At 39.1% G+C, this 27,790-nt stretch overlaps 1 protein-coding gene across 3 annotated transcripts in view; it reads left to right on the top strand.

The window, feature by feature from the left end:
• Hml (Hemolectin) overlaps nt 1-27,790 on the top strand; it is a 67,816-nt gene that overhangs the window by 10,240 nt on the left and 29,786 nt on the right. For all 3 annotated transcript variants that reach the window (XM_067791223.1, XM_067791222.1, XM_067791221.1), the window contains 21 exons: nt 1,934-2,097; nt 2,178-2,335; nt 4,540-4,694; nt 4,768-5,370; nt 5,424-5,652; nt 5,723-6,609; nt 6,677-6,926; nt 6,988-7,314; nt 7,379-7,695; nt 10,681-11,057; nt 12,006-12,177; nt 15,852-16,900; nt 17,557-17,821; nt 20,957-21,047; nt 21,107-21,359; nt 21,413-21,892; nt 22,075-22,363; nt 22,430-22,598; nt 22,672-22,982; nt 24,664-24,763; nt 24,826-25,241. In XM_067791223.1, the coding sequence (XP_067647324.1) occupies nt 1,934-2,097; nt 2,178-2,335; nt 4,540-4,694; nt 4,768-5,370; nt 5,424-5,652; nt 5,723-6,609; nt 6,677-6,926; nt 6,988-7,314; nt 7,379-7,695; nt 10,681-11,057; nt 12,006-12,177; nt 15,852-16,900; nt 17,557-17,821; nt 20,957-21,047; nt 21,107-21,359; nt 21,413-21,892; nt 22,075-22,363; nt 22,430-22,598; nt 22,672-22,982; nt 24,664-24,763; nt 24,826-25,241 (7,062 nt within the window). The remainder of the gene's footprint in view (nt 1-1,933; nt 2,098-2,177; nt 2,336-4,539; nt 4,695-4,767; nt 5,371-5,423; nt 5,653-5,722; nt 6,610-6,676; nt 6,927-6,987; nt 7,315-7,378; nt 7,696-10,680; nt 11,058-12,005; nt 12,178-15,851; nt 16,901-17,556; nt 17,822-20,956; nt 21,048-21,106; nt 21,360-21,412; nt 21,893-22,074; nt 22,364-22,429; nt 22,599-22,671; nt 22,983-24,663; nt 24,764-24,825; nt 25,242-27,790) is intronic.

Below are 27,790 nucleotides of genomic sequence, written 5' to 3'. Positions count from 1 at the left end.
GTTTTTTAGAATAGGACGGCCATGGTCCATATCCGGGAAAGAAAATCATTCCAAATACAGGCCTATTGAAAAGGCTGCCTATGTAGCGAATATCAAACTAGTCGCACCATATTTCTTAAAAAGTTCAGCCCATGGTATAACTCATGGAAAAATATCCAATATTAAACTTGTCAATGCATGCGCCAAATTTCAAGCGAAACGCATTTAAATGAGATTTATTGGAAAAGATCAGTCCCTGGTCACTTCCCGACAAAAAAAACTGAAATACTCTCCGCGTTGCTATGAAGCTTCCTGAAAATCTGATCTAAATCGGTTGCCGCGCCATGTATACACTAAAGATTATTTTAATGCACTATGGATTATTTTAATAATTTAATCTACAAAATAAGATATCAATAGATCTTAAGATTTTGAAATATTAGCACTGCATCTTTAAATATTTTAATCTAATAACGTTTTCACATTTTTTGATTTTTAAATAAATAATTTTTTTGACTTTTAATTTCCCACTCTTATTCTTCAATTGTGTTAGTCTTTAATCTATTTGCATCTTTATTCTTCCAGTTTTCTCATCTTAAAAATATTTAGACTCTAAATATTTCAATTTTTTAATCTTGTTCTCTTAATTTTTGAATCTTTTAATTTTTTGGGATTTTTAGTCGCCTTACTTTTTTATTTTAGTAATTTATCTAGTTTTCTCATCTGAAAAATTTTACGCCTTTTTTACGAATTTGAGTCTTCTTATTTTCTGTGTTTTTATATGTTTTAATCATTTATTTCTTAATAGTTTCAGTCATTGATATTTTTTATTACTTTGTTTTTCTAGTTCTCAAATACTAAAAATTTCAAAACATTTAATCTTAAATCTTTATAAATTCGAGTTTTCGGATTTTAAAACTTTTTACTTTTTGGATTTTTAATCACGTCTATTGTTTCTATATTGTTCCAGCCATTCATATTTTTGATTGCTTTATTCTTCTAGTTTTTCAATCTTACTAGTTTCAAGCCATTTAGTCATGCAATCTTTTAATCTTTACAAAGTTGATTCTGCTGATTTTTAATTATTTTAACTATTTTTTATAAAAGCACTTCTCATACTGTTATTATTTAAGGCACTAGTATTTTTATTATTCTAGTTTGCCATTCTTAAAAGTTTTAAATCTTTTAATCTTTACAAATTTGAGCCCTTTTATTCTCGTTCCTTGTAAATTTTTAGATGTTTTAATCACATCGCTTACTCCTTTGTAGTTTCAGTCATTAATATATTTTTTTACTTTCTTTTTTTTTTTAGTTTTTCAATACTAAACATTTCAAAACTTTCTATGTTATTTTAATAAATTCGAGTTCTTTGATTTTTTAAACTTTTTGAATTTTTTGGGATGTGATCACTTGTTATTTTATTGTTCCGATCATTAGAATTCTTCAATTCCTTAATCTACTAGTTTGCAATCCTTAAATTTTAAAATGTTTTAATCATTCGATTTTTTCAATCTTTAGAAAGTTGAATATTCTTATTTTCGTATCTCTTTTAACTCAAAATCTCTTCTGCTTCTAATGTTTTAATATATTAATCCTTTTAGTATATCATAGGAATAATCTACAAATTTTCTAACCTATTAATATACTTCTATTTTAATATTTTAATATTTCAATATTTCAATCTTTCAAATGTCAAATAGTGGAATTTTTGAAGCTGTTAACAAGGTTTCTTAAAAATTATCTTTTTTAAATTAGGTACACTCTGATGTCAATTTTTGTTTTAAGCAGTGTCCTGTACAATTTCTCGAACTGTATCAAATTCCTTTTTTTTTTTACAAAATCGAAATAAGTTAGAAGATTGATTATAATCAATAATTATTTGTCTTCAATTTGCTTTACATTTAAATTCCTTTACATACGAATTCTCACTCATTCTTCATTTACTTTCAACCAGCTCCCGGTTATATTTTACGTCCAGGTTCGCATTCCATGCATCATTCAAAAACTTCTGGTTATATTGTTGGCGGCAGTGGCTCAAATTTTGGTATGCAATGGGCCACAGAGCGTGAACGTATCTTAGCCATTTTGGCTAAGTATAAAGATGTTGATCGACAAAGTGTAAGAAAAAGTTTAAAATAATTTGTTATTAAACAAAGTTTCTTTTTATTTTCCTGTAATAATATTTCATTGAAAAACAGGAGTGGTGGTCATCGGAAGAATCGCCAATATCGCCATCACGCTTTACTTTGTACATGGATCGTGACGTTAATGTGATGATCGATCGTGCACCCAAGCCAGCACTTTGTACCACTTGGGGTGGTATAAATATGAAAACGTTCGATGGATTAGTATTCAAGTAAGTATTTATGATTTCAAATCTTTTCTTTTTTTTGTAAATTGCACTTGAAAGTGAAGCAAGAGTGTCAGCAAGCAATTTTTTTATAAGTCAGTGATAACCGTGGTCGAAGGCATTCGAGTTTTGTTAACAGATGGTCTCCCAAAGGATACTTAGGTTCCGTATGGAAGCTCTTACAACACAGGGGACTTATTATGTAACCCGATTCGAAAGAAATTGCATTCGGATAAAAAAATATATGTGATTTGACATCTTACAAGTCACATTTCTATTCGAATCGAGTAGAAAAATAGGATTTTAGATCTATTAAACACTATTCGGCAGGTAAAAAAAAAAAATAAATGTAAGGCGCTATAACCTCCGAAGAGATCTAAGGCCGAGCTTTTCTTCTTCTTTCTATTCGACAGGTGCTATTATAATTATTCAGTGCCAACTCTTAGTAAATTTATACAAGAGCTTGGACTGAAGTTTTTTTGACCGCATAACCTAACTGAGGTTGACTCGCAGGGGTGGGAGGAAAGAGTTAGGTATGATTACGAAAAATTAAAAAAAGATGCGAATTTGAAGATGACTTGATGACGTCAGGCCTTTGTTCTGACCTAATTTTTGCGGGAAAATCGAATTCAGGATAAGTCAACTTTTTATCGAAAGGAATTGAGGACGAACATATACATATATATGGCTTTTCAAACTTGACCTACTAGGTCGTTGTAAGACTGCAAAGTGGAACAGGAAATCAGACAAGAGTAAATAAACGTTAATCCAGTTTCCAGTATAATTTGTAGTACATTTTTTTCTTGAACAGAACAAAGAATAGCTTCCCGAGGGAATTTGAAGGGATCTGTCACCAAGGATATTTCCGAGCGGTTAGGGGGCTTAGAATATACCTGCGGCAGGTATGCCTGTCATAAGAGGCGACTAAAATACCAAACTGATTTAAGGGCTGTTTAGCGAAACTCTTTCTATGGGTTGCCGGCGCGATATGTAGCTTCTCCAACCCAATCGTCAACCTCACCTACACATGGCGAATATTGTTTCTTTAACAGCCGATACTCTGGTGACCCCAAGTTCGTCATGGATGTAGAGGGAGGTCAGACTAGTACATTAATAGTGCTTGTTACCGGAACGTATCGGACCTACATCCTGCAAAAGACATTTAAAACACAACAGACATTTAACACTACCCAAGGCTTTCGGGGAGTATCCTTATCATCAACAAGAACAGCGGCTATGACGTCGGTGATGTCGGTTGTCTATGTATTGTGCAGATTGCAGCTGAGACAGACAACGACGAAATGGTAACACGCAAGCTGGGATTAAAACTTCTGGCCTTATTGCATCGCCCAAAATAAGCATGAGATAGCTGTGGAGTCGAAGCTGGCAGAAATTAGTGGGATAGGAGCAAGCAATTTCATGCAGTTTCGGTAATATTTTTGATTTCAGCTTATCCAGATTATCCATGCTCGGACGCCAGGTTTTGAGTTTGTCAAAGGCGCAGGCAGCATTCAGTCAATTCAGGTTTGCACTAATTAAAAACACAGTTTCTATGAGTTAAGATTGAGCACACAATTCATAGGGCGGATAGTGTAATGTATTTGATACATGTTGTTACTACTCGGGCGTCATTTAAAAGGTACGGCTTGTCAAAAGTTAGGCAGACCTAAGCCACATAGAATAAGAACATAGTATTTATGTGTTAGGACCGAACGAACGCCTCTCCCTCATGGCGAGAAAACTGTTCGGCATATGATAGATGAAGATCGGGACTATTACATCTGAGCAACAGCTAGGAGCGGCGTGAGAGCGGATGGCCTATGACCGAAGTTTGTAGCTGTATGGTTGAGAACCAACTTATGTGCAGGAAGAGGTCGCACGCTGCACAGTAGGGGAGGCTTGCAATCGGAGAGATGTGAGCCTTCTTCTTGAGTTGACGGGAGAAGCCATCTAGTCATAAATACGTGAGCTTCGACTTACTTAGCGAGGTGATAGGTAGTCTAAAATACGTCGACTCGCCTCTCTTCACTGATTTCATCGTGACAGATCATATTTAATACAGCTAGTTGACTTTCGAATACTTTTTGCATAGTAACGGTTTAGTTCTGGACTGCGCTTTTCTATTATCTGTTAGTTATATAAACTTAGCTTATCTCAATAAAAAATTTGTGTCTTTGAGATTATATTTTTTTCTTCCAACTCTTTTTCAGAGCTCCCCTTTCCTGCTCCCATACACTCATCAACGATAAAGTCGATGCCACATTCGATATAACAATCAAAGAGTGCCCTTATGGCTCCGGTTATGGCTGTGCTCACGCACTCAAAATCTTTTGGCAATCCATACCCTATACACTGGATAATATAAGTACGTACTCTATGAAAAAAAAAAATATCAGAGCAGTCTTACCTCTATTATTTTTTGTTCTCATTTCCTTCAGATGGTTCGGTGCATCTTTCAACACCAGATAAGGAATTACCCATACCTGTACAAGTAATGGGCATGAAAATCATACCCGTCGCACAACATCTACAAATCCAACTTGAATCTGTTGGCTTACAAATCGATTGGGATCGTCATCAATATTTGGGCATACACGCTGGTCCCTTATTGTGGTCCAAAGTAGGTGGACTATGTGGCTCCCTAGATGGCGATTACAAAAATGATTTAATGGCTAAAAGTGGTGTTGTGGTAGAGACGGTGAAATCTTTTACCGATTCATGGCGCGTCGATGACAAATCCGATTTATGTACAATGGAAAATAGTCGCGAGCTTGACTTTGGTTCAGAATCTTGTGAACCAGCAAAGCAAAAGAAAGCAGTTGAGGTCTGCAGTCGGCTACAGGGAAATGAAAAACTTGAGGAATGTGTGAAGGGTATTAATTTTGAAGCATTGCTGCGCGCATGTGTGGACGATTACTGTAATTGCCCCAATCGTGAGCATCCAGAGACCTGCAATTGTGATGCGATCTCAATGTTGGCGAAGGAGTGCATCTTCAAGGGTGTCAGATTGGAGCATGGTTGGCGTGATTTGGAAATATGTCGTAAGTGCAAAGGTTTTCGTCTCAATTTTCTAATGATCATTATTTCTTACTAGCCGTAAGCTGCAGCTATGGACGTGTGTATCTACCGTGTGGTCCAGACGTTGAACCCACCTGTGATATGGAAGTGACACCTGGTAAAGGTAAATGCAATGAGGGTTGTTTCTGTCCCGAAGGCACCGTGCAGTATAAAGACGCTTGCATTACGCAGGAGCTCTGCCCGTGCACAATGCGTGGTAAGGAGTTCAAGCCAGAGTCGAGTATTAAAAAGAAATGCAATACATGGTGAGTACGCGGTGGAGAGTTTACAACATTTAAAGCTTACAAAAAGACCATTCACCTCTCTCTCCAATAGCACCTGCAAAGCCGGACAATGGAAGTGTACAGATGAGCAGTGCGGTGCACGCTGTGGTGCTATCGGTGATCCACATTATCAGACATTCGATGGAAAGCGTTACGACTTTATGGGTCAATGCTCTTATTATTTACTGAAGACACCCAAACTCTCAGTGGAAGCAGAGAATATAGCCTGCTCGGGTGCGATCTCGGAAAATTTGAATTTGGTAGCCACTGCAGAGAATCCGTCATGCACTAAATCGGTAACATTGCGTTTTACGCTAAAGAATGGTGTACCCACCACCGTACGTCTTAATCAAGGCATGGCAGTGCATGTAAACGAAAAGGAGATTACAAAATTCCCCAAAGTACTTGGCGCAGGTGAGGTACTCATACGTCAAGCGAGTTCGAGTTTCATGACTGTTGAGTTTCCTGATGGCGTGCGCATTTGGTGGGATGGTATTTCACGTGCCTACATAGATGCACCACCCAGCTACCGAAATCAGACTGCAGGGCTCTGCGGCACATTCAATTCCAATACACAAGACGACTTCCTCACACCAGAAGGTGATATAGAGACAGCAGTGGAACCATTCGCAGACAAGTGGCGTACGAAAGATACTTGTGACTTTCCCACTGAAACAGTGTCAGGACCACATCCATGCAGTGCGAACCCCGCTAAGCGTGCAGATGCGGAAAAATTTTGCAACTATATTATGGATGATATATTCCAAGATTGTCATTGGATTGTGGAGCCGGAGCAGTATTATGAAGATTGTTTGTATGATGTGTGCGCTTGTAAAGATGAACCGGACAAGTGCTTCTGCCCGATATTGGCTGCTTATGGCACGGAGTGTATGCGTCAAGGTATTAAGACAGGTTGGCGTATGGCTGTGAAGGAGTGTGGTGAGTAGAAATTTCGTTTAAATGATTAGCGCGTGTGTTGAGCACTAATTCTAAAACTTCTACACAGCTGTCAAATGCCCAATGGGTCAGGTGTACGATGAATGCGGTGATAACTGTGCACGCTCTTGCAGCGATCTCGCAACCAAAAATAACTGTAAAAAAGAATGCGTGGAGGGTTGCCGTTGTCCGCATGGCGAGTACTTGAACGAAAATAATGAGTGCGTGCCGCAGCATAAATGCTCCTGCACCTATGATGGCATAAGCTTCAAACCGGGTTACAAGGAAGTGCGACCCGGTGAAAAATTCCAAGATTTTTGGTAAGTAGTAGAGAAGACATTGCATCTTTGTAAACTTTTCAACCTCTAATACTCTGTTTAGCACCTGTACAAATGGTTTGTGGGAGTGCGAAGACGCCGAACCCGGCGATGAGCTTAAATACCCACCTTCTTCGCAGCTGCGAGCAGAGTGCGCCAATCGTCCCTTTGCCGAATTTTCCAAATGTGCATCTAAAGAACCGAAGACTTGCAAGAATATGCATGAATATGTTGAAAACCTCGAAGAGTGTGCGCCCGGTTGTGTCTGCATGTCCAGCTATGTTTACGATACTTCACGTAAAGTCTGCGTGTTGCCTGAAAATTGCTCATGTCATCATGGCGGAAAGAGTTATTCAGATGGTGATAAGATTAAGGAGGACTGTAATTTATGGTAAGTCAGAATGTCAATGATGCCCAGTTGTTGTTCTAAAAACTTTTTTCAATCAATCTTATAGCACTTGTAAGAGCGGCAACTGGTCGTGCTCTTCGAATGGCTGCGGTTCCACTTGTTCTGTTTGGGGCGACTCACATTTTACCACCTACGATAATCACGATTTTGATTTTCAAGGCGCTTGTGATTACGTGCTCTCTAAGGGTGTTGCAGAAAATGGTGATGGTTTTGCTGTAACCATACAGAATGTTCTTTGCGGTACTATGGGTGTGACTTGCTCGAAGTCTGTGGAGATTTCGTTATCGGGTAGCGTACAGGATTCGATTACGCTAACTGCAGATCCATCTTATGTATTGGATCCGAATAAGTCGGCTATTAAAAGTAAGTATGGGTCAAAGTCGTTGGTAATATTGCTGTAGGCCAATTGGCCTAAAAGTTTTGGATCTAACCTTGTTGCTTTATTATGCACTGGCAAAATGAATACTGTCCTAAGATTAAAATGAACGAGGAAGCTTACGATATTCCGGCCAGGAAAATGATTTCCCAAAAAAAGTACAGCGTACATTAATCGAATACCTTAAAAGAAGCTGTGGAGGCTAGGGTCTCAGGCTTAAGGGCCAAGCCTCCTCGAATATTTAACCATCTTTGATATTAAGCCGGTTATGTTACTAATCTTGTTTTAATCTTTCAAAGAGATGCTAGGAACTAAACAATAACTTTGGTCTGTTTACTTTTAAGTTTCCCCGTATTTTATTCGCGTCCCTGCTTCGACGTCCTGAATCGTGAATATGTAAATGTATTCCACTTTCCCCTCTAGTTATGCGAGACCGATAAAGTCATCCATACTGATTTCTCCACATCGAACAACTTACCTTAGTTTCAAAAGTTCTATTCAGACGACAAGGGGCCGTCGCAGAAAGTTCCGCAGCTTTAGGCTCTTCTGTCCACTTTCAAAGCAATCTTCCTTTTGAATAACGTTTAAGTTCTCTAATCCTCATATATTTTTGAGAACCACATTAAGAATTTCTAAAAGAACTTGAAAGGGCTGTCTGCTGTTCTAATCTTGCTATGGGAACTTCTAAGACTCTATACTAACAATGGCTTATTTTTTCCTTGAATGTCCAGAATCATTATGAAGGCTTTCTCAGAAAAAAGTATTTGAAAGTGTCTGTTGTTGTTGCTATGGTAAAAATATTTAATGCAAGTTTTTTGATCGATGAGAATAGATCTTGGCGGCTATGTGTGTGATACGCTTCGGTACTAGTATATTCTGAAAATTACCCTAGAGTCATGTAAGCAAATGCTTGAACTCGCATGTCTTGGAGCCAAACCCTCCATACCTATTTGTTCTCCAAAAGGTGTTTAGAGCTAAGAATACTTTGAGTAACTTGATGGAATACTGGGCTTTAATTTCGCGAAGTGATAAACATTTGATCCGTAGATGAGCCCCTACGTCTTCTTCTTCTTTTGGCAGCGATAACAGTATCAAATTCGCCCCACTTTCTAACAACGTGTAAAATGTACGGACGATAAGGCATGCCTGCAGTAGAACTAAAATCCATAGACCCATGAATGGGTAGACCCCTCGACACAGCATTTTAAAGTGTATTCTAGTCGTCAATTTGATTTTAAATAGTATCTTAGATAGTGGAATTAGACGTGTTAGTTGGATAGATTATGTGAAAGAGTATTCGTAGACCGGCTCTCTCCACCAGAATTTGTGGAACTTGAAACAAAAGCTGGCTGGTAGTTCACCATAAAAGCGACCATTCTACAATATTAATAAACGCTATTGTTATAATGACGGGACCTGGCCAGACAAAACTGCTGCTTCCCCTGATAATGGGGTCTTATCATGCTCATGGTGATATCTCCTTATTTGGCTGTAGTCCGCTTCTTCCGTTCAAATGCGTTACTTAGGAAATGAGTAGGTCTTACCATTAACACTCGTGATATTTGTCAAAAAAATGACCACTGGGCAGTTCGGTAGTACAGTAAGTGTATTTCAACCAGCCTTTCCGACTGCTGAAGCAGCAGGAAGTAGATACACAATCAACATATAAGTATGTAAAGAAAAGTCGGAAGAAAAATCTGTTAATTTTCCGCGGAATAAACAAACTTCATGGTAAAACCTCAAAGCATCCTTGGCCGTAGGTCTGATACTATGATTTTAGTTTCCCCCTCTCGTATTGGTCGTAGTTGCTTGTATTATCCTGATTGGCTAAGAGATGATGCCACTACAAATGCCGACCGTTCAATCGAAAGGCAAATGTCTGTCAAAAAATTGGAAGAAAGGCAATTAAATGGGAAACATTTGGTGAGCCCCACGTTGTGCGCCATGATTGTACTACCAGCTACAGCATTGAACTACGTGTAGGGTAGCTTAAATGGTCGCTTATATATTCTACCGATCCCATTTTAGGTTGCCACTTTTGCATATGCATTAGATATTATTAGCAAACCCTTTAGTAAGAAAACTTTCCTCCTGGTACTAATTATAGTCGCACATATAGCTTTGGCACAAACCTCAAACCTATATTAATTATTTCAAGAATATGGGCTAAGAAATTGAGATCGAAGTCCATCTCTCAAATTAGAACCATTTGAAAAACTTCGCTCAAGGCGTACCATACATCTATACTGGGTTGCCGGTCATAAAGGGATGGAACGCACCGAAAAGGCCGCTGAGTTTGCAAAGAAGGGTGCAGCATTCGCTGAATCGGACGGTAGACGCCCCAAACCTTTTGGGAGATCTCAAAAGAAGACAGCAGTTGAATATGATCCATCAAACACGAATGTCGTTGACTGAAATGCGGCGCTGCAAAATTTCTAAGATCATGAGCAAATCCTACGATATTAAACTCACAAATTGGCTCATATCTTTGAAGAGAGCAGACTTATGGCTCACGATGGACATATTAACTAGATATTGACTTTTGAAGTCACAAGCTTATAAGAAAGGCCGCGTCAGTAACAGAAGGTATAAGAAATGCCAGCTCCAGGAAGACACGATTGAGCATGTCTGATTGTATACATGTTCTGCGCTCGCAAGATCAAGGCTCCAGCTACTAGGGTCATATCAAAGTTGCCAGATGTCGTGACAGCAACAGAGCTAGGCCCCGAAAACTATCTTGTATTTACAAAGAGACTGAAGACATTCCATAACATAAGTCCAGGTACTTAATTGGGGTTCTCCCATTTGGTTATAAAACTAATTCTGGCAACGCTATGGAGATTCAGTTTATGTTATGTCTTAATTGATCGTCCAGTTTAATCTAATATAGCCTAACCATCTCTTAGCAAGCAGAATATTTTCTCAATTGATCTTAAAGTTAGACTATCTTATACTATTTTTATTTCTTTTAGAAATTCGCGATGCCAGCAACACCAAAGGCCATGGCGCTTTTCATATCTACAAAGCAGGTGTCTTCATTGTGGTCGAGGTAATACCACTCAAACTGCAAGTAAAATGGGATGAAGGTACGCGCGTCTATGTTAAACTTGGCAACGAATGGAAGAATAAGGTAAAAGGATTGTGCGGCAATTATAATGACAACGCAGTAGATGACATGCAAACACCATCACAAGGCATCGAAACAAGTCCACTCATCTTTGGGCATGCATGGAAGGTGCAACAATTTTGTGCACAACCAACAACAACAATCGACGCTTGCAAAGAGCATCCACAACGTGAAACATGGGCACAACTCAAGTGCGGTGTACTCAAATCAGACATATTTAAGGTAAGCTAAAGGAGGAGGGGATTTTAAAATGTACACTGAAAGAAAAAGACTGGTAAAATCAACCGAAATACGTGTCAATTCAACCGAAATTTCTGTCAATTATTATCCATCGCAACAAGATGTTGAATCAACTGCGCACAAATCATTGATTCGTAATTGACCGTTTTATTAGTGAAATTAACAAAAAAAGCTGTTGCGACAGCTTTGTACAAAAGTACCTATGTTGCGGCATTTTCAAGCAGATGAGTTTTCACTGAGACCTTTTCATGGCCGAAATACACTCGGAGTGCTTGCCAAACAGTGCCGAGGGGCGACCCCGCTTAGGAAAATTTTCTTTTAATGGAAAAACCTTCTTTAATTTTTATGTCGCTTTGCCCGGGGTGTGAACCCAGGGTCTTCGGTGTGGTAGGCGGAGCAGGCTACCATCACACCACGGCGGCCGCCATATACATACGTAAATATGTGCATACATATAGTACACAGCATACATAAGTACAAAGTAGAGAGCGGTGAGCGTAAAATTCTCTTTGAAATTTGCTCATGTATTGACTGTTGATCGCTGTTGAAATGACCAGTGAGATAAGTTGTGTTACCAGAAAAATCAGTTAGATTGATTAGGAGTCTGTAAATTTTACAGAATTTTGTTAATTAAAGAGCGACAATTTCTCTTCTGTTGAAATGACTAAACTAATTTGTTCGCTTGACAAAGAACTCGGTTGAATTAACCATAATTAGATAAATTCACCGAATCTCCGTTAAGTCAAGAACAACAGAACCGATTTCTTGATTTTACTAGCACCATTTCTTTCAGTATACAAATGCAAAGTTTCGTGCGCTTTACAAATGCCAGAAAATAATTAAAATTCCAGTACGCATTGACGGCAATGACTAAAATTCAAGCGTATGCTCTTTTGCTTCTTCTTCTTCTTTTTATATCGTACGCAACAGGATTGTCATGCTGAAGTGTCTGTTGAGAAGTACCTGAAACGTTGCATATTCGATACTTGCGCCTGCGATCAGGGTGGCGATTGTGAATGTTTATGTACGGCTGTGGGCGCCTATGCACACGATTGCTCACAAAAAGGCATCAATATACGTTGGCGTACACCACATTTCTGTCGTAAGTACTTTTACTGAATGTACTAACTGTAAAATTGACTACACACATATGTAAGGTAAGGTAGTTGTAAAAATGTCTTTGCACATTCTTCACTATGTGCGCTTATCTGTGTGAGTGATAATGTTAACATTGCTGAAAATTCATTGCCTTCTCAATTATTCATTAGTGCAAATCGTCACTCACATTCGAAGGGCGTTGTCAATGCAAGTGTCAAGTGGTGAACTATTGAATGAATGCGATTTATGTATGAATGCATGTACTTACATACATATGTATATGTATGAGTGAGGTAAAGTGTTTTAGGCCTCACTTGTAGAATTCAAAAATCAAGGGCACTTATATTGATATATTCGCATATGTTCGGCAATCCTTGAGCAGATTTACCGATTAGCTGTAAGTGATACTTGAAAATTCTTCATTGTAATATTCACATTACAAACACATACTCTTACATGTACACGCTAATGAGTATCTAGCAAGTAGTCAAATTAGCTATTGATTGCGCTCCAAAACACTGAATCGTCGTCACAGGCAGTCATTTACAGATGCAGAAATTTTAAGATTGAAATTAAGTTTAATTGAGATTGAAAGCAATCAGATTTTTGAAGTCGTTAACTTCCGTGCAAGCTTTTAACAATGGTAGGTAAGGTATTAATTTCTTTTCTAAATAGAGGTATTTAAAAACATGGTGTTAAGTATTTTCTGTGAAATTGCATCTTTAATATATTAAGAAATTTGCTCACGGTATGGAGGAATGCAGAATGTAAGGAAGGGAGAGGAAAGTATCCAAACATTTGTGGTTTGGGGGCGAATAGTTCCTTGTAATGTTGCTATTTGTTACTTTAGTGGTCTAAGTGCTATTTTGTTTATTTGTTCTTGTAGAAATACAGAGGGTGCTAGGCATGCGTTAAACTTTGTTGTTGTTGTAGAAGTGCTTCGCCCCATCTATTAGGTGCGACCAATTACAAATTGTCATCAATGTCCTCTAACGGGAGTCCAAGGAAACTTGGTTTTTCGATAGGGGTGGACCATAATGAGATGGGTGTTAGAGGCGCTGCTTCCACAATACTGTTGAAGCTATGGTTGGTGTCATGTGGGCCACACTGCAAGAAGGACATACATTTTGTATGTCGGGGTTGATTCTGGATAGGTAAGAGTTTAACCTGTTACAGTACCCATATCGAAGTTGAGCTAGAGTGACGCACGTTTCCCTAGGGAGAGTGCGTTCCTCCTATGCTAGTTTTGGGTATTGTTCTTTAAGTACTGGATTCATAGCGCGATTCCTGGAATAGAGGTTCAACGCCTGTTTGTGGATTAAACTGAGTACCTGCTTGTACTTTATAGCTTCATACGGCTGTGCTCTCAAGTGCCGTATTTCCTCATAATGCTTAGGAAGATAACCCCTTAAGCCCCTGGATCATGTAGGCTCATCAATGAGATGTCTGTTGGCATGCCCAGGTTTCTGGGCATTAAACAGAAACTGTTTGGTTAGCATTTAATCTCTCTCCCTAATGGGAAGTATTCTCGCCTCATTATGTAGATGGTGTTCTGTGGACATAAAAAGACAGCCCGTAGCGGTTATGAGGGCTGTATTTTCTTCCAGTGAGTGGCATTTAGTCTTGGCGACCATATCGGGGAGGACGCGTAGGAAGCAATCGGAAGGCCAATTGCTTTGTAAGTGGTAATGGACGTTTCTTTATCTTTACCCCAAATACTGCCGGCAAGAGATTTGACGATTTTATTACGCTTCTGGATTTTCGGTACAATTGCGGTTTCATGCTCTCCAAAATGTAGATCCTGATCGAACGTCACACCCAAGATTTTGGGGTGTAAGACAGTTGGTAGCGTGGTGCCATCGACGTGGATGTTCAATATGGTCGACATCTGGTGCGTCCATGTTGTAGATAAGATCACCGATGACTTAGTCGGTGACAATCTCAGGTTTCACGAGGCGAAGAAACTGGAGAGGCCAGGGAGATAGCTGCTTATTTTGTTACAAAGCCCATCGATCCGTGGGCCTGGATCTTCGCTTCCCAAGACAGCCGGTTCTATGTACCGGAGCGACTCGGGCTGTTATCCCGACCAAGGGCTGCCATTTCAATGTTAAACTTTATATGTATCTAGTGGAGGCGAGCTCATGGGCTCTGAGGCATCGCTCTAGTGTTGAGCCATTTTGAACCGTTTGCTATAAAAAACCCCGAAATTGCACCACATACGTATTTATTGAGGGTAGGCTCTTGGGCTCTGAGTTATTGGCTGCGTGCTGAGTCATCTTAGTTTGCTATAAGAAACCTCGATTTGGGATGAACACTTTAAACTTTCACTAACTAAGCGCACTCATTGGCTAATGAAACAAATGAAAGAAATATGCTAATGGTTTAAGTCGCTTTTCTCGGTGAGAAAACTGAAGCCGAATCCGAAACTGGACCGCGTTGTATCAGTCGTAAACGGTTTGTTACCGATGAACTATAGATCCGCTATCGAAAAGTTATCACTTTATTATCGGAAATTTATCGATTGTGCATCGAAAAGCTATCGATATTTTACAATCAAAATTTATCGATTTGTTGTCGGCAAAGTTATCGGTGTTTTATCAGAAAGTTGTCGGTTTCATTCGAACAGTTATCAATATGTTATCGAAAAGCTTTTGATTAACTATCGAAAACTATCGATTTTTTAATTGTAGTATAACCAATTTTTTAGCCGAAAGCAGTGCATAACAAGCCGATAAGAAACCAATGAGAAGTCAATGACACGGCGATAACAAGCTCAGAGATCATCACAAATCACTGCTAAATTTTCTAGACGGCGTATAACTATGGATTCAAGGGGTTGTGTTGCGCAGTTTATAGGTTACCCAACCCAATTCTCGACCTCACCTACGCTGGCCACCCCAAGTTCTAATTGGTTTGGGATGGTTAGGTTGGAGAAGGTCTAATGTGGTGATATTAAATCGTTCCCGAGATAACCAGGCTTGTACCTTAATGGTGCTTCTTACCGGAACCGGATCTATAAACGGCAAAGGATCATCAACAGCGATAACACTCCCCAAAACTTTCGGGGAGTTTCTTTATCGCTACAACAACAACGGATATCAAAAGGCATCCCTGCGGAAGATTGCGCAAGAAAGACAAGTCGATAAGTTACTTTTCTTTCGGAAGATCTTTTGAGAAATGGTTGTGGCCCTTCATCTTTTTAGTTAGTCTCTTTATAAAACTATTAGTGCCAATTCTAAGAGGAATTGGTGAAATCGGTGGGAGATCACTCCCATTTTTCACACTACCCATCCGTTTATTCTTTCTTCACTCCGTTTATATGAAAACTTAAGCAACCATTTAGATATTATCATGAAATTCGATGCTCGAGCTGATCGGAAGGATGCCCACATTTCCGAAATTGAAATTTTGGGAAACTGATGAAAGGGGATAATGGATTAGCAAATGGCTCAACTTGGCGTGTGGATGCTTTTTAAAAAGAAGTTGAAACACTAAATTTTCCCCCTAGCTTTACAATACTAGATTTAGCCATACGGGATTTAGCATACTGGATTTAGCCTACTGATAGAACTTTAGAAAAAGTCAAGTGTTTTAAGTCTAGATAAAAAACCATCCACCAGCAAAGGCTATTCAAAATATATATAATTAGTTTAAATTTTCTTCCCGTTTTCTTTCCAGCTATGCAATGTGATCCCCATTGTGCAGAGTATCAAGCCTGTACACCCGCTTGTGCTGTAGAAACTTGCGACAACTTCCTCGATCAAGGTATGACAGAACGCATGTGCAATCAAGAGAATTGCATTGAGGGTTGTCTCATCAAACCTTGCGATGATGGTATGATCTACTTGAATGACACCTATAGAGAATGTGTGCCGAAAGCAGACTGTAAGCCGGTGTGTATGATACGCGATGGTAAAACATACTACGAAGGTGATATTACATACACCGATGAATGTGCGACATGTCGTTGTTCGAAAAAGAAAGAGGTATGTAGCGGCGTTAAATGTGCGGAGCCAATAACTACAGAACGATCAGCACGCGTTGTAACAGACAGCACAACACAGCATCCGTTAGGCACTGAGGAACAAACGAAATGTGTACGCGGTTGGACGCGTTGGTTTGACAAGGACACAGACACATCGGGTAAGTTGATACACTTGAATGATGAGGAAAAGCTACCGCGTTATGATCGCATGGAAAGCATTTATGGCACATGCGTGAAAAAATTTATGAAAAAGATTGAATGTCGCGTGGTGGGCACGCATGAATCACCTGATTATATGGATGAGAATGTGCGCTGCAATTTACAGGATGGACTCGTTTGTCAAGGTCAATGTCATGATTATGAGTTACGCGTGTTCTGTCAATGCGATGATGAGTTACTAACCACACCAGTGCCTACTGAGCGGCCACAAATTGGGCAACCATGTAATTCGTTGATCGCTGAATATAAAGAATATCCAGGTGATTGTCATAAGTTCTTGCATTGTCAGCCTATCACAGGCGGCACAAGCTGGTCTTACGTGGAGAAGACTTGCGGTGAATTTATGATGTTCAATCCAACTGTGTATGTGTGCGATCATATATCGACTGTACAGCAGATCAAACCCAGCTGTGGTAAACCGTTAACAAGCGCGGAAGTGGAGACGCCCAGTGAGTGCCCAGAAGGACAAGTAATGGCTGATTGTGCTAACCAGTGTGAACATACGTGCCACTTTTATGGTTCGGTGAGTGTTTAAGTTGAGATGAAATGAGTGTAAGAGGATTATTTGATTTTGAGATGTATTTTGGAAGGATTTTCCTCATTTGCCAAATTTAGTTTGGAGGGGGCCATCTTCAGTGACTCTTATTAAAAAAAACCGAAAAATATATCCAAACCAAATAATGGCAGAAAATTGTTCTAAAAAATGAAGGGGTGACGTCAGGTTAATTGACTTTACGTCCATTTGAACTAATCGTAGGTTCAATCGACGTTATGGCCTTTGAACTTTTGCCACCCCACTCCAATTTACATCAGCTGTTGTTAAAATGTCTCCAAACCAAATAATGACGTAAATGGTTTTAATAAATGAAGGGGTGACGTAAGGTCAAATGACCTTCAGCTGATATTTGGGTCAGTTGACATTATGGCCATTGACCTTCTGCCACCCCACCTCAATATACATCAGCTGTTCTTAAAAAGTCTTCAAACCAAATAATGACGGAAAATCGTTTTAATAAATAAAGGGATGACGCAAAGCCAATTGACTTTATATCCATTCGAGTTGATCGTAGAGTCAATTGTCATTATGGCCGTTGACCTTCTGCCACCCCAAATCAACATACGTCAGCTGTTGTTAAGCAAACAAACTAAATGAGTCATTTGATTTTTACCTTTTTCCAGATTCTACGCAAGCGTGGTCTTTGCAAGAAAGGTGAGCACTGCAAACCCGGCTGTGTGGAGCAAACTCGACCCGATTGTTTGGCGATGGGCAAATATTGGCGCGATGTCAGCACTTGCGTTGAAATGGATGAATGTCCTTGCATGGATAAATCAGAGAAATATGTACAGCCACATATGCCGGTATTTGGCGATGAGGAGGTGTGTCAATGTATTGATAACGCATACACTTGTGTGCCGATAAAGTTGCCCGAAGTGACTACCATGCGTAAGTCAGTTTATTTGAAATACATTTTTTTACTCCATTTATTAACAAATATGAATTTAAGATGAGTGGCGAAAATTCATTCGATGAAATCTTAGTAGTTTTAGTACAAGCTTCATGATTGGCCAGATAAGTATTTTAATGTCTATCTGTCATGCTGTCACTTACTGCAGAATCTGTGAAGCTACATCCGTGCTATTCTCCCAAGAAGCATTTGTACTTTTGTTTAAGATCCCTACTCAATAAGCGATAAACGCTTGATTTTGTTTAGTTCAGTCATTGCAAGAGGTTTCGTCCATGTGGAGGCCTTTTGATAGCCACCCAAGCATGCACAGATTTTTCTCAATAGGAACCGTAGAATATCTGAGTAAGTAAAACTTACAATATTATAGCTAAAGATGAGCAGTAAGGAAGATATTCAAAGAGTGACCCATTACCAAGGTATGTCCCCCATAAAAGGATGTTTTGAAAAACTTCAAAAAAAGGGAGTAAGCAAGGCAACCCTAATGCTACTTAAGAAAAATGACTACATAATACTTGAGATTGAGCGAGACACAGACATCATCATTAATTGGTGCTTAACAGACGAAGCAATTTTCGGCAGTTTTTGCCAGCTATATCTGACGCCAATTTGGAGCAACAATGGAGATCAAGTCTTCCCCCACCTGCCTCTCCCAGCTAAGTGGATGTTTCTCGATTTATCTGCTTTCAATTATGACATTTTTGCGCGGAGCGTTTTCTTCAATCTGTTTAATGTGACCTAGTCAGCGAAGCTTTCCGGCTTTTATTCTTAGAAATCGGCACGGATGCAATTTGACATTGTAAAAAGAATTCGCCTGTAGCGGTCTCATTTCGACCTTGTGCGATGCAGCATGCCGTTTCATTCAGGTTGAGGAGGAGTGCGAACATTACGTTGCTGGAGGATGAATGGGTTACCGACAATGAGGTGGAGAGAGGAATAATGGCATACAGGAGTCGGTTAGAGGGATTGTTAAAAGAAAAGTGTCAGGGGCGGTTGAAAAATAGTCCCAACAGCACCGCTAATTCGGGACGTTTCGTTTGTGGCACAAAATCCAGACTTCAGATTTAATTTGAATCTGGATTTTCTGCTAATGAGTTATGACTCTTTCAATGATTTATTGCAAGAGATGGACCTCAACGATAAGTGGGTTTATGTACGGATAGCAGGGATGTTATTAGTTGGGGCTTATTGTTGAAGGAAAAAGGGTTGCCATCAGTAGGTCCTTCTTCTCTAGTCGTTCAGTTGATTTGCTAAATGTGAAGGCTTTGGAGAAGTTAAGACGGAAAAGACCGCGAATGGCCAATGGTGGTCAAATGCAGAAATGTTTGTGAATACGCAGGGAGTTATAACCCCACCTTATACCCAGACCGCTAGTCGTGAGTAGATAAATATTCAAACGGAAGGAAACTTTGATCAAGAACCTTTATGCTGTAGCATTGTAGTTCATAATTTTGATATCTAAATGTGAGAGAGTGGAGTTGCTGGGGTAAAAGTGCACTTAGGTAGAGTTAAAAAGATGCTCTGAATGTATTTCTTCATCAAAAGTAAAGTGCCGCTCTTATGGGATGTTCATCTACCAATATCATCTGATACTTGATCCCTGTGACCAGATTTCACTAAATGTTCCAATTGAAAATCTACAAACATACCTTAGAGCGTATGGAATACAGGTCGAAAGAGGCAATTGACATCCAGAGATCCGAAGGTTGGAGGGACGAAAAGCTATCGTTTTGGTACCAGAATGTGTCATTATCAGATCGTACTGGATTCAATGCCTTAAATAACTGCCCATATAATTAACACCTAAAAGCTAGCCAGCTAGATTTTCATACAGCTAAATATGGCAAGATTTTCATACAGCTAAATATGGCTGGCTCAATTCACCATAGGCACAACTCCCCATGAGCCGAGTAAAAGTTTCTGTGGAAGCTACACATTTCACACTTACATACAATTCCATTTGGAGCGTTGTGAAATGGATACGCCTCCTCCACACAAGAAAATTTACAAGGCCACAGCGTTCCAAAGGTTTACCAGCATCACTACTTGGTAACCTGAGTTGTTTTTGCTCCGTCATATTTTGCTCGAGGCGAGAGTGTCTCAGTAGTAAATTTGACTTTAGTTGGTAGTTGCTCAACAGATTTGGACATCTTAGTTACCATACAACGTCTTCGTATATAGTTTAAAGCAGAGATAAAAAAACTAAGCCCTGACATAGGTTCCTGAGCCGCCACTGGAGTCTGTCACTGGGCAGCTTTAATCTGCTTTTTCCATGTTAAAAGTGGTGTCCAGAATATTATCTTTTGCCCCTCGAGTACTTTTCTCTCAGTTTGATAATGTTTTGAAGCTAGAAGGTCATATATTTTACATAAAAAGCTTACTGAAGTTAAAAAACAAAAAAAATGTAAGGCGCGATAAACTCCGAAGGGATTTAAGACCGAGCTTTTCTTCCAATTTGCGTCATGTTCCTTTTTTAAATTTTTTCTGCAAATTGGCGGGAGAGGACCTATTTGTTTTATACCGACTCCAAACGGCATCTGCAAGGCAGATGAATTTTCACTGAGAGCTTTTCAAAGCAGAACTACACTCGGAGTGCTTGCCAAATACTGCAGAGGAGTGACCCCTCTTGTTTGTAATATGTTGATGTTGCTTTGCCCGGGTTGTGAACCCAGGATCTTTGATGTGGTAGACGGAGCACGTTACCATCACACCACGGCGGCCGCTGAAGTTACGCTGAACTAAATTGGAGGCATAGGAGTCGAAATTGTGTTTTAGCCAGGTAACGAAAGTTTGCGTACTTTAATGCGAAGCTATAATTCTTGGATTTGAGTGATAGGATACCATACTTGAGCGATTAACAAGCTAGATCCGGACTCCTTACGGCCTCCAATTGACATCCCGGGTCTTGAGGACTTTATTGTGAGCCAGAATATTGTTTTGCCCTTGTAGTAACCAGTAATGAAGATCGGAAAAATGTTACCAAGTACTTATAGCTAAGCATTGCATACTTATGGGCGCATTTGTGTTTTGGAGTCCTTTTATAAAAATAATCGAATTGAACAAAAATATTTAAGCGAAAATCACTTAAATCTTCAATTTTGAATTTTTTTACTCAGCTACTTTGTTGACCACACCTGCGGTAACAGAATATCAACCAGAAGCCTTGCCGCACACATTGGCACCACATTTACATTGTGAGACAGAACAGTAAGTTTACAACGTAACATTTTGCGGCTTACAGATACAAATATTCTACACACTTTTAGATATGTACCAATAGTTGAAGGCGATCAACCATTGCCGGATAGTGCCTTCAATGCAAGTTCTTCTCTCAACGCCTACAGTGCACCCTTTATGGCGCGCTTACCCAAAAATTCAAAGAACAGCCTTGGCAGCTGGTCACCTGGCATTGATGATCAAATGCAATATCTGCAAATAAGCTTCCTACAACCGGAACCGATATACGGTATAATTATGGCTGGTAGCCCCGATTTTGATAATTATGTAACGCTTTTTAAGGTAAGATTACAGTGTTTGTGTAGAGCGCCAGTTAGAAACTGTCCTTCTTACAGATACTCTACAGTCACGACGGTGAGTCGTATCACTACTTAGTAGATGAAACTGACACGCCACAAAAATTTAATGGGCCACTGGATTCGCGTACCCCCCAGCAAACTATGTTCAACATACCTGTCGAGGCAAAATCCGTGCGCATCTATCCGCTTAAATGGCACGGGCGCATAGCTATGCGCGTCGAATTGCTTGGATGTGGCGAGTCAACAACAACAACCACAGCACCAGCAACTACTGCAGAGGATAAATTAGAGAATGTTGTTATGACAACACCAAAGGCGGTAGTTTGGTCAGGTGCTGATAAGTGTGTGGATCGCATGGGTGTGGATGATGGTAAAATGCATGCACAGCAAGTGAAAGCTAGCAGCATATGGACACTGCCGCAGCCGGCGAAGAAACCGCGCTTGATAGATCTGCTCAAGCTCTCATCGCCTGTTGGCTGGCGTCCTGTGGCGAATACACCAAACGAATATGTGCAGGTGGTTAAAGAGAAAACACAATCTTTTCAATGTTAAAAGTATTGCGCCTGATTGAATATTATGACTGCCTAAAAGTATGCTAATATTCGCTTATTATTTTCGAGCTTAGCAAAATTGCATACTTTTAGGAGCATATAATTTGAAATATGCATTGCGACAACATATTTTTTCTGTTTTCACAGTTCGATTTCTTGGCGCCACGCAATGTCTCCGGTTTCATTACCAAAGGCGGTCCGGATGGTTGGGTTACGAGCTTTAAAGTTATGTTCTCTAAAAACAAATTGATTTGGAATAAATTGCTATACTTTGATGGACAACCTGAACAGTTTCGTGGTAACTACGATTCAAACAGCGAAGTAGTAAATCATTTCCGCTCACCCATACTGACGCAATATTTCAAGATTGTGCCATCCAAGTGGGAAAACAACATAAATATGCGCATAGAGCCAATAGGTTGCTTCGAAACATATTGTAAGTTATGTGTTTAATAAAAAAGTTTACATTAAATTTCATACCTCTGCTCATTCTCACACACAGTGGAGGTTAAGGAACAAGTACCGGAGCTCGATAAACCAGCGCCCAAATGCCAAGTTTGCGATGGTGTGCTCGACACCGGTGGGGAGTGTAAATGTAAGAATGGTTTACTCTGGGATGGACAGTCATGTGTGCAAAGCAATCTTTGTCCATGCGTTGAAGAATATAGCACGTAAGTCTCAAAATCGTTGAAAATATTTTAACTGTTCTCACTTTAATTCTTTTTTTATGTCTTTCACTAACAGCTATCCCATAGGTGCCAAATATGAGAATAAACTCTGCGAGGAATGCGTTTGTGTGCTGGGTGGTCATGCCAATTGTAAACCCAAGAAGTGTCCACCTTGCGTTGAAACAAATTTGCGTTCGCTTATTACACCCGATTGTTTCTGCAAATGTGAACCTTGCCCGAAATATCAGCGCATCTGTCCATCAAGTGGTGATTGCATACCGGAGTTGCTTTGGTGTAATGGCGTGCAAGATTGTGCAGATGATGAGGATGATTCGTGTACGAAAAAGATAGAAGTGATGCCGCAACCTGTCGTGAATAGGAATGAATGTGAGTATGTGAAATTGTTTGCTTAGGAACAAAGTGCTGAGAGAAGTAGTAATTGTATTTCAAGTAGAAAGGTAAGTGGGAACAGTGTTTCAAGAGTGTTGAAAGATTCGAAAGATAGGTTTGTTAGGCAGTAAAACGTGTTATACGAAATGACCAGATTATTTCAAGGAAAAATTAGATGGGAATAATTTTTAAAACGTGTTATAGTCACTTAAAGTTGCGAGAAACCAAAGCGGTAACAGAATTTTTTTTTGAAAATCGAGCAGATATTTGTCGTACAACCTTAAGTGGGAACAGTTCTGAAATAAATATTAAACCGTTCTTAAAAAGACAAATTTCAAAGCCTTTCAGATCGTTAAAGCAAAATAACTAAATATTTTCATAGTTTTTTTGGAAGGTTTTTTGTAAATTGAACAACCAATGAGAACAATTTTTCAAAAACAAACCTTAAGTGGTAACAGTTTTTCAAAAGTATTGAAAGCATTCAAAGATAGTTGTGAACAGAAAAGTTCATGTGGCAAGATGAGTTTAGATGTCTTCAAGTAGCGAAAGCATTAACGGGTAATCGTAGGCGCTTTAAATAGTGAGGTACAGGTTTTCAGTAACAAATTTAAAGCAAAAGCTTATAAAAATTTTCGAATTCACTTGGATGAAAAGTAGTAGCAGTGGAACATTGAGCAGGAGCTGCTGTAAGTAATAAAAATGTTCCGTTTGGGAAGAGTTAAGAAAAGTGTTCTTTGAAGGCATAAAAAGGATAATAATAAATTTGGTATTATACTTTATAGGATTATTAAATTATTATTTAAATTTTTAGGTGAGAACAGTTTCAGTTATTTTTTATTTTAGAATAGTTGAAAACTAGTTCATTTTAGGCAGAAATAAGCGTAATAAAACTAGTGTTATTGAATTTAAACCTTTTTTTTTAACTTACTAAATTATTATGAAAATTTGTGTGTGGGAACAGTTTTCGAACTACGTTAGAAACTTGTAGAAAGAAATGGAAAAGCTTAAAAATATGGAGCCTGTATGTATTAAAGGCTACCCGATAAAGTTGTGTTTTTTTTTAAACTTGAGCAGCATATTTTTCATTGGGAACAGTGTAAAAGTCAATTGTAACAAAACGCAGAATGAAGATATTATTTACGATCAATCAATTGAAACATCTTTTGTATTTTTATAAAAGTGAAAAGTTAAAAGTGGGAAATAGAAAATTATAAAGTGGGAACAGTGCAGATAGTGTAAAATGCTGCTTTGTTTTAGTTGTGAATAGTGTTTTGTTTGTGTGCAGTTGACAAATTTATAGTTTGAAAAGAAGAAAATTTACATGTTTTCACTGAGGCTACCATTTAAGGGAATCTTATGATTTAATTAAAAATTTTTGATAATATATGAATGGGAACAGTTTCGATATTGGGCAGACAGCATTATAAAGGAATCCTAGCACTTTAGAGCAAAATGTTGCGCTTTCATGAAAGCCTTAGAGCAAACTTAGTATAGCTTTTAAGTGAGAAAAATTTCCTTTTGTTTGGGAATAGAATTCGCCTGTTCGAGAACAATGGAGAAAAATAAGGGTAAGAGAAAGTTCAACAGCAAATATCAAAAAAAAAAAATAAAAATTTATAGAAATAAAAGTTTTAAGTGAAAACAAGAACACATGAATAACAAACATCCTATTCCATAGCTTTTGTTATGAAATGCCCAGAGCCCGAATGTCCGCCAAATATGAAGATCAAGGTATCAGAGAAGAAACAACGTAAAATGTCGCAAATGTTCGCTAAATCGTAAGTAGATCTCTAAACACTAAGAATTTATTTGAAGCAAACTTTCTTTCCACTCACTACAGTTTCAGCGACATGGAGGCCGTTGGCAATAACATGATGAAGATCACTAAAACCAAAGTGCTGGTAAGCGAAACAGAGGAGTTCCTTATGATGCCAACAGAGCAAGTGAACGGTATTGAAGAGGAGGAATGCGCCGAATTTACTTGTGTACCAACACCAACAAAAATAGTGTTGAAAAATGAGACCAGCATTTGTATGGAGCCCAAATGTCCGGAGAATTATGAAATTGAATTAGACATGTCGAATGCCAAACCAGGAGAGTGCCAAAAGTATGCTTGCGTACTCAAACCGACTAAAGATGATAGCTGCGAGATAAGTGGAAAATTCATTACCACTTTCGATGGCACTGAGTTCAAATATGAGACATGTAGTCATATATTAGCGCGCGATATCAAGGGTTCGAATTGGTTGATAACGGGTAAGTAATATGATGGAGTAGGTGAGGGTAAAGGTAACTCGATTTGTTCCTAGAGGTTTGCTGGTTCAATTGTTTCCTTTAAATACTTTTACTTATTATTCAGATAAAATCAATCTCTGAACTTCATAAGATTTGCAAGATAAGCTTTTCAGCCCTTAAAATAAAAAATATAGTCCGCATCTTAATAACTCAACGAATAATTATCAAAAACTACTCCCCTGAATAGGTCCAAGCCTGAACAAAGTTTAGCGCAACGTAGATCTAAAGGGAGCTAAGTAAACAAGTAAGGAAGGCTAAGTTCGGGTGTAACCGAACATTACATACTCAGTTGAGAGCTGTGGAGACAAAGTAAGGGAAAATCACCATGTTGTAAAAAGAACCTAGGGTAACCCTGGAATGTGCTTGTATGACATGTGTATCAAATGGAAGGTATTAAAGAGTATTTTAAGAGGAAGTGGGCCATAGTTCTATAGATGGACGCCATTTAGGGATATCGCCATAAAGGTGGACCAGGCCTGACTCTAGAATTTGTTTGTACGATATGAGTATCAAATGAAAGGTGTTAATGAGTATTTTGAGAGGGCGTGGGCATTAGATCTATATGTGGACGCCTTTTCGAGATATCGCCATAAAGGTGGACCAGGGGTGACCCTAGAATTTGTTTGTACGGTATGGGTTTCAAGTGAAAGGTGTTAATGAGTATTTTAAAAGGGCGTGGGGCTTAGTTCTATAGGTGGACGCCTTTTCGAGATATCGCCATAAAGGTGGACCAGGGGCGACTCTAGAATTTGTTTGTACGATATGGGTATCAAATGAAAGGTGTTAATGAGTATTTTAAAAGGGAGTGGGCCTTAGTTCTATAGGTGGATGCCTTTTCGAGATATCGCCATAAAGGTGGGCCAGGGGTGACTCTAGAATTTTTTTGTACTATATGGGTATCAAATGAAAGGTGTTAATGAGTATTTTAAAAGGGCGTGGGCCCTAGTTCTATATGTGGACGCCTTTTCGAGATATCGCCATAAAGATGGACCAGGGGTGGCTCTAGAATTTTTTTGTACGATATGAGTATCAAATTAAAGGAGTTAATGAGTATTTTAAGAGGGCGTGGGCCTTAGTTCTATATGTGGATGCCTTTTCGAGATATCGCCATAAAGGTGGACCAGGGGTGACTCTAGAATTTGTTTGTACTATATGGGTATCAAATGAAAGGTGTTAATGAGTATTTTAAAAAGGAGTGGGCCCTAGTTCTATATGTGGACGCCTTTTCGAGATATCGCCATAAAGGTGGACCAGGGGTGACTCTAGAATTTTTTTGTACTATATGGGTATCAAATGAAAGGTGTTAATGAGTATTTTAAAAGGGCGTGGGCTTAGTTCTATAGGTGGACGCCTTTTCGAGATATCGCCATAAAGGTGGACCAGGGGTGACTCTAGAATGCGTTTGCACAATATGGGTATCAAATGAAAGGTTTTAATGAGTATTTTAAAAGGGCGTGGGCCTTAGTTCTATAGGTGGACGCCTTTTCGAGATATCGCCATAAAGGTGGACCAGGGGTAACTCTAGAATTTGTTTGTACAATATGGGTACCAAACAAAAGGGAAACGAAGTGTTTTAAAAGGGAGTGGGCCTTAGTTCTATGGGTGGACGCCTTTTCGGGATATCGCCATAAACGTGAACCAGCGGTGACTCTAGAATGCGTTTGCACAATTTGGGTATCAAATGAAAGGTGGTAATGGGTATTTTAAAAGGGCGTGGGCCTTAGTTCTATAGGTGGACGCCTTTTCGAGATATCGCCATAAAGGTGGACCAGGGGTGACTTTAGAATTTGTTTGTACATTATGGGTATCAAACGAAAGGTGTTAATAAGTGTTTTAAAAGGGAGTGGGCCTTAGTTCTATGGGTGGACGCCTTTTCGGTATATCGCCATAAACGTGGACCAGGGGTGACTCTAGAATTTGTTTGTACGATATGGGTATCAAATGAAAGGTGGTAATGAGTATTTTAAAAGGGCGTGGGCCTTAGTTCTATAGGTGGACGCCTTTTCGAGATATCGCCATAAAGGTGGACCAGGGGTGCCTCTAGAATGTGTTTGTATGATATGGGTATCAAATTAAAGGTATTAATGAGGGTTTTAAAAGGGAGTCGCCCTTAGTTGTATATGTGAAGGCGTTTTCGAGATATCGACCAAAATGTGGACCAGGGTGATCCAGAACATCATCTGTCGGGTACCGCTAATTTATTTATATATGTAATACCACGAACAGTATTCCTTCCAATATTCCAAGGGCTTTTGATTTCGCCCTGCAAATCTTTTTCATTTTCTTCTACTTAATATGGTAGGTGTCACACCCATTTTACCAAGTTTTTTTCTAAAGTTATATTTTGCGTCAATAAACCAATCCAATTACCATGTTTCATCCCTTTTTTCGTATTTGGTATATAATTATGGCATTTTTTCCATTTTTCGTAATTTTCGATATCGAAAAAGTGGGCGTGGTCATAGTCGGATTTTGGCCATTTTTTACACCAATACAAAGTGAGTTCAGAT

Source organism: Eurosta solidaginis, chromosome 5 (assembly GCF_040869045.1).
Source record: "Eurosta solidaginis isolate ZX-2024a chromosome 5, ASM4086904v1, whole genome shotgun sequence".
NCBI classification, from domain to species: domain Eukaryota; kingdom Metazoa; phylum Arthropoda; class Insecta; order Diptera; family Tephritidae; genus Eurosta; species Eurosta solidaginis.
This window is presented reverse-complemented; position numbering and strand designations above follow the sequence as displayed.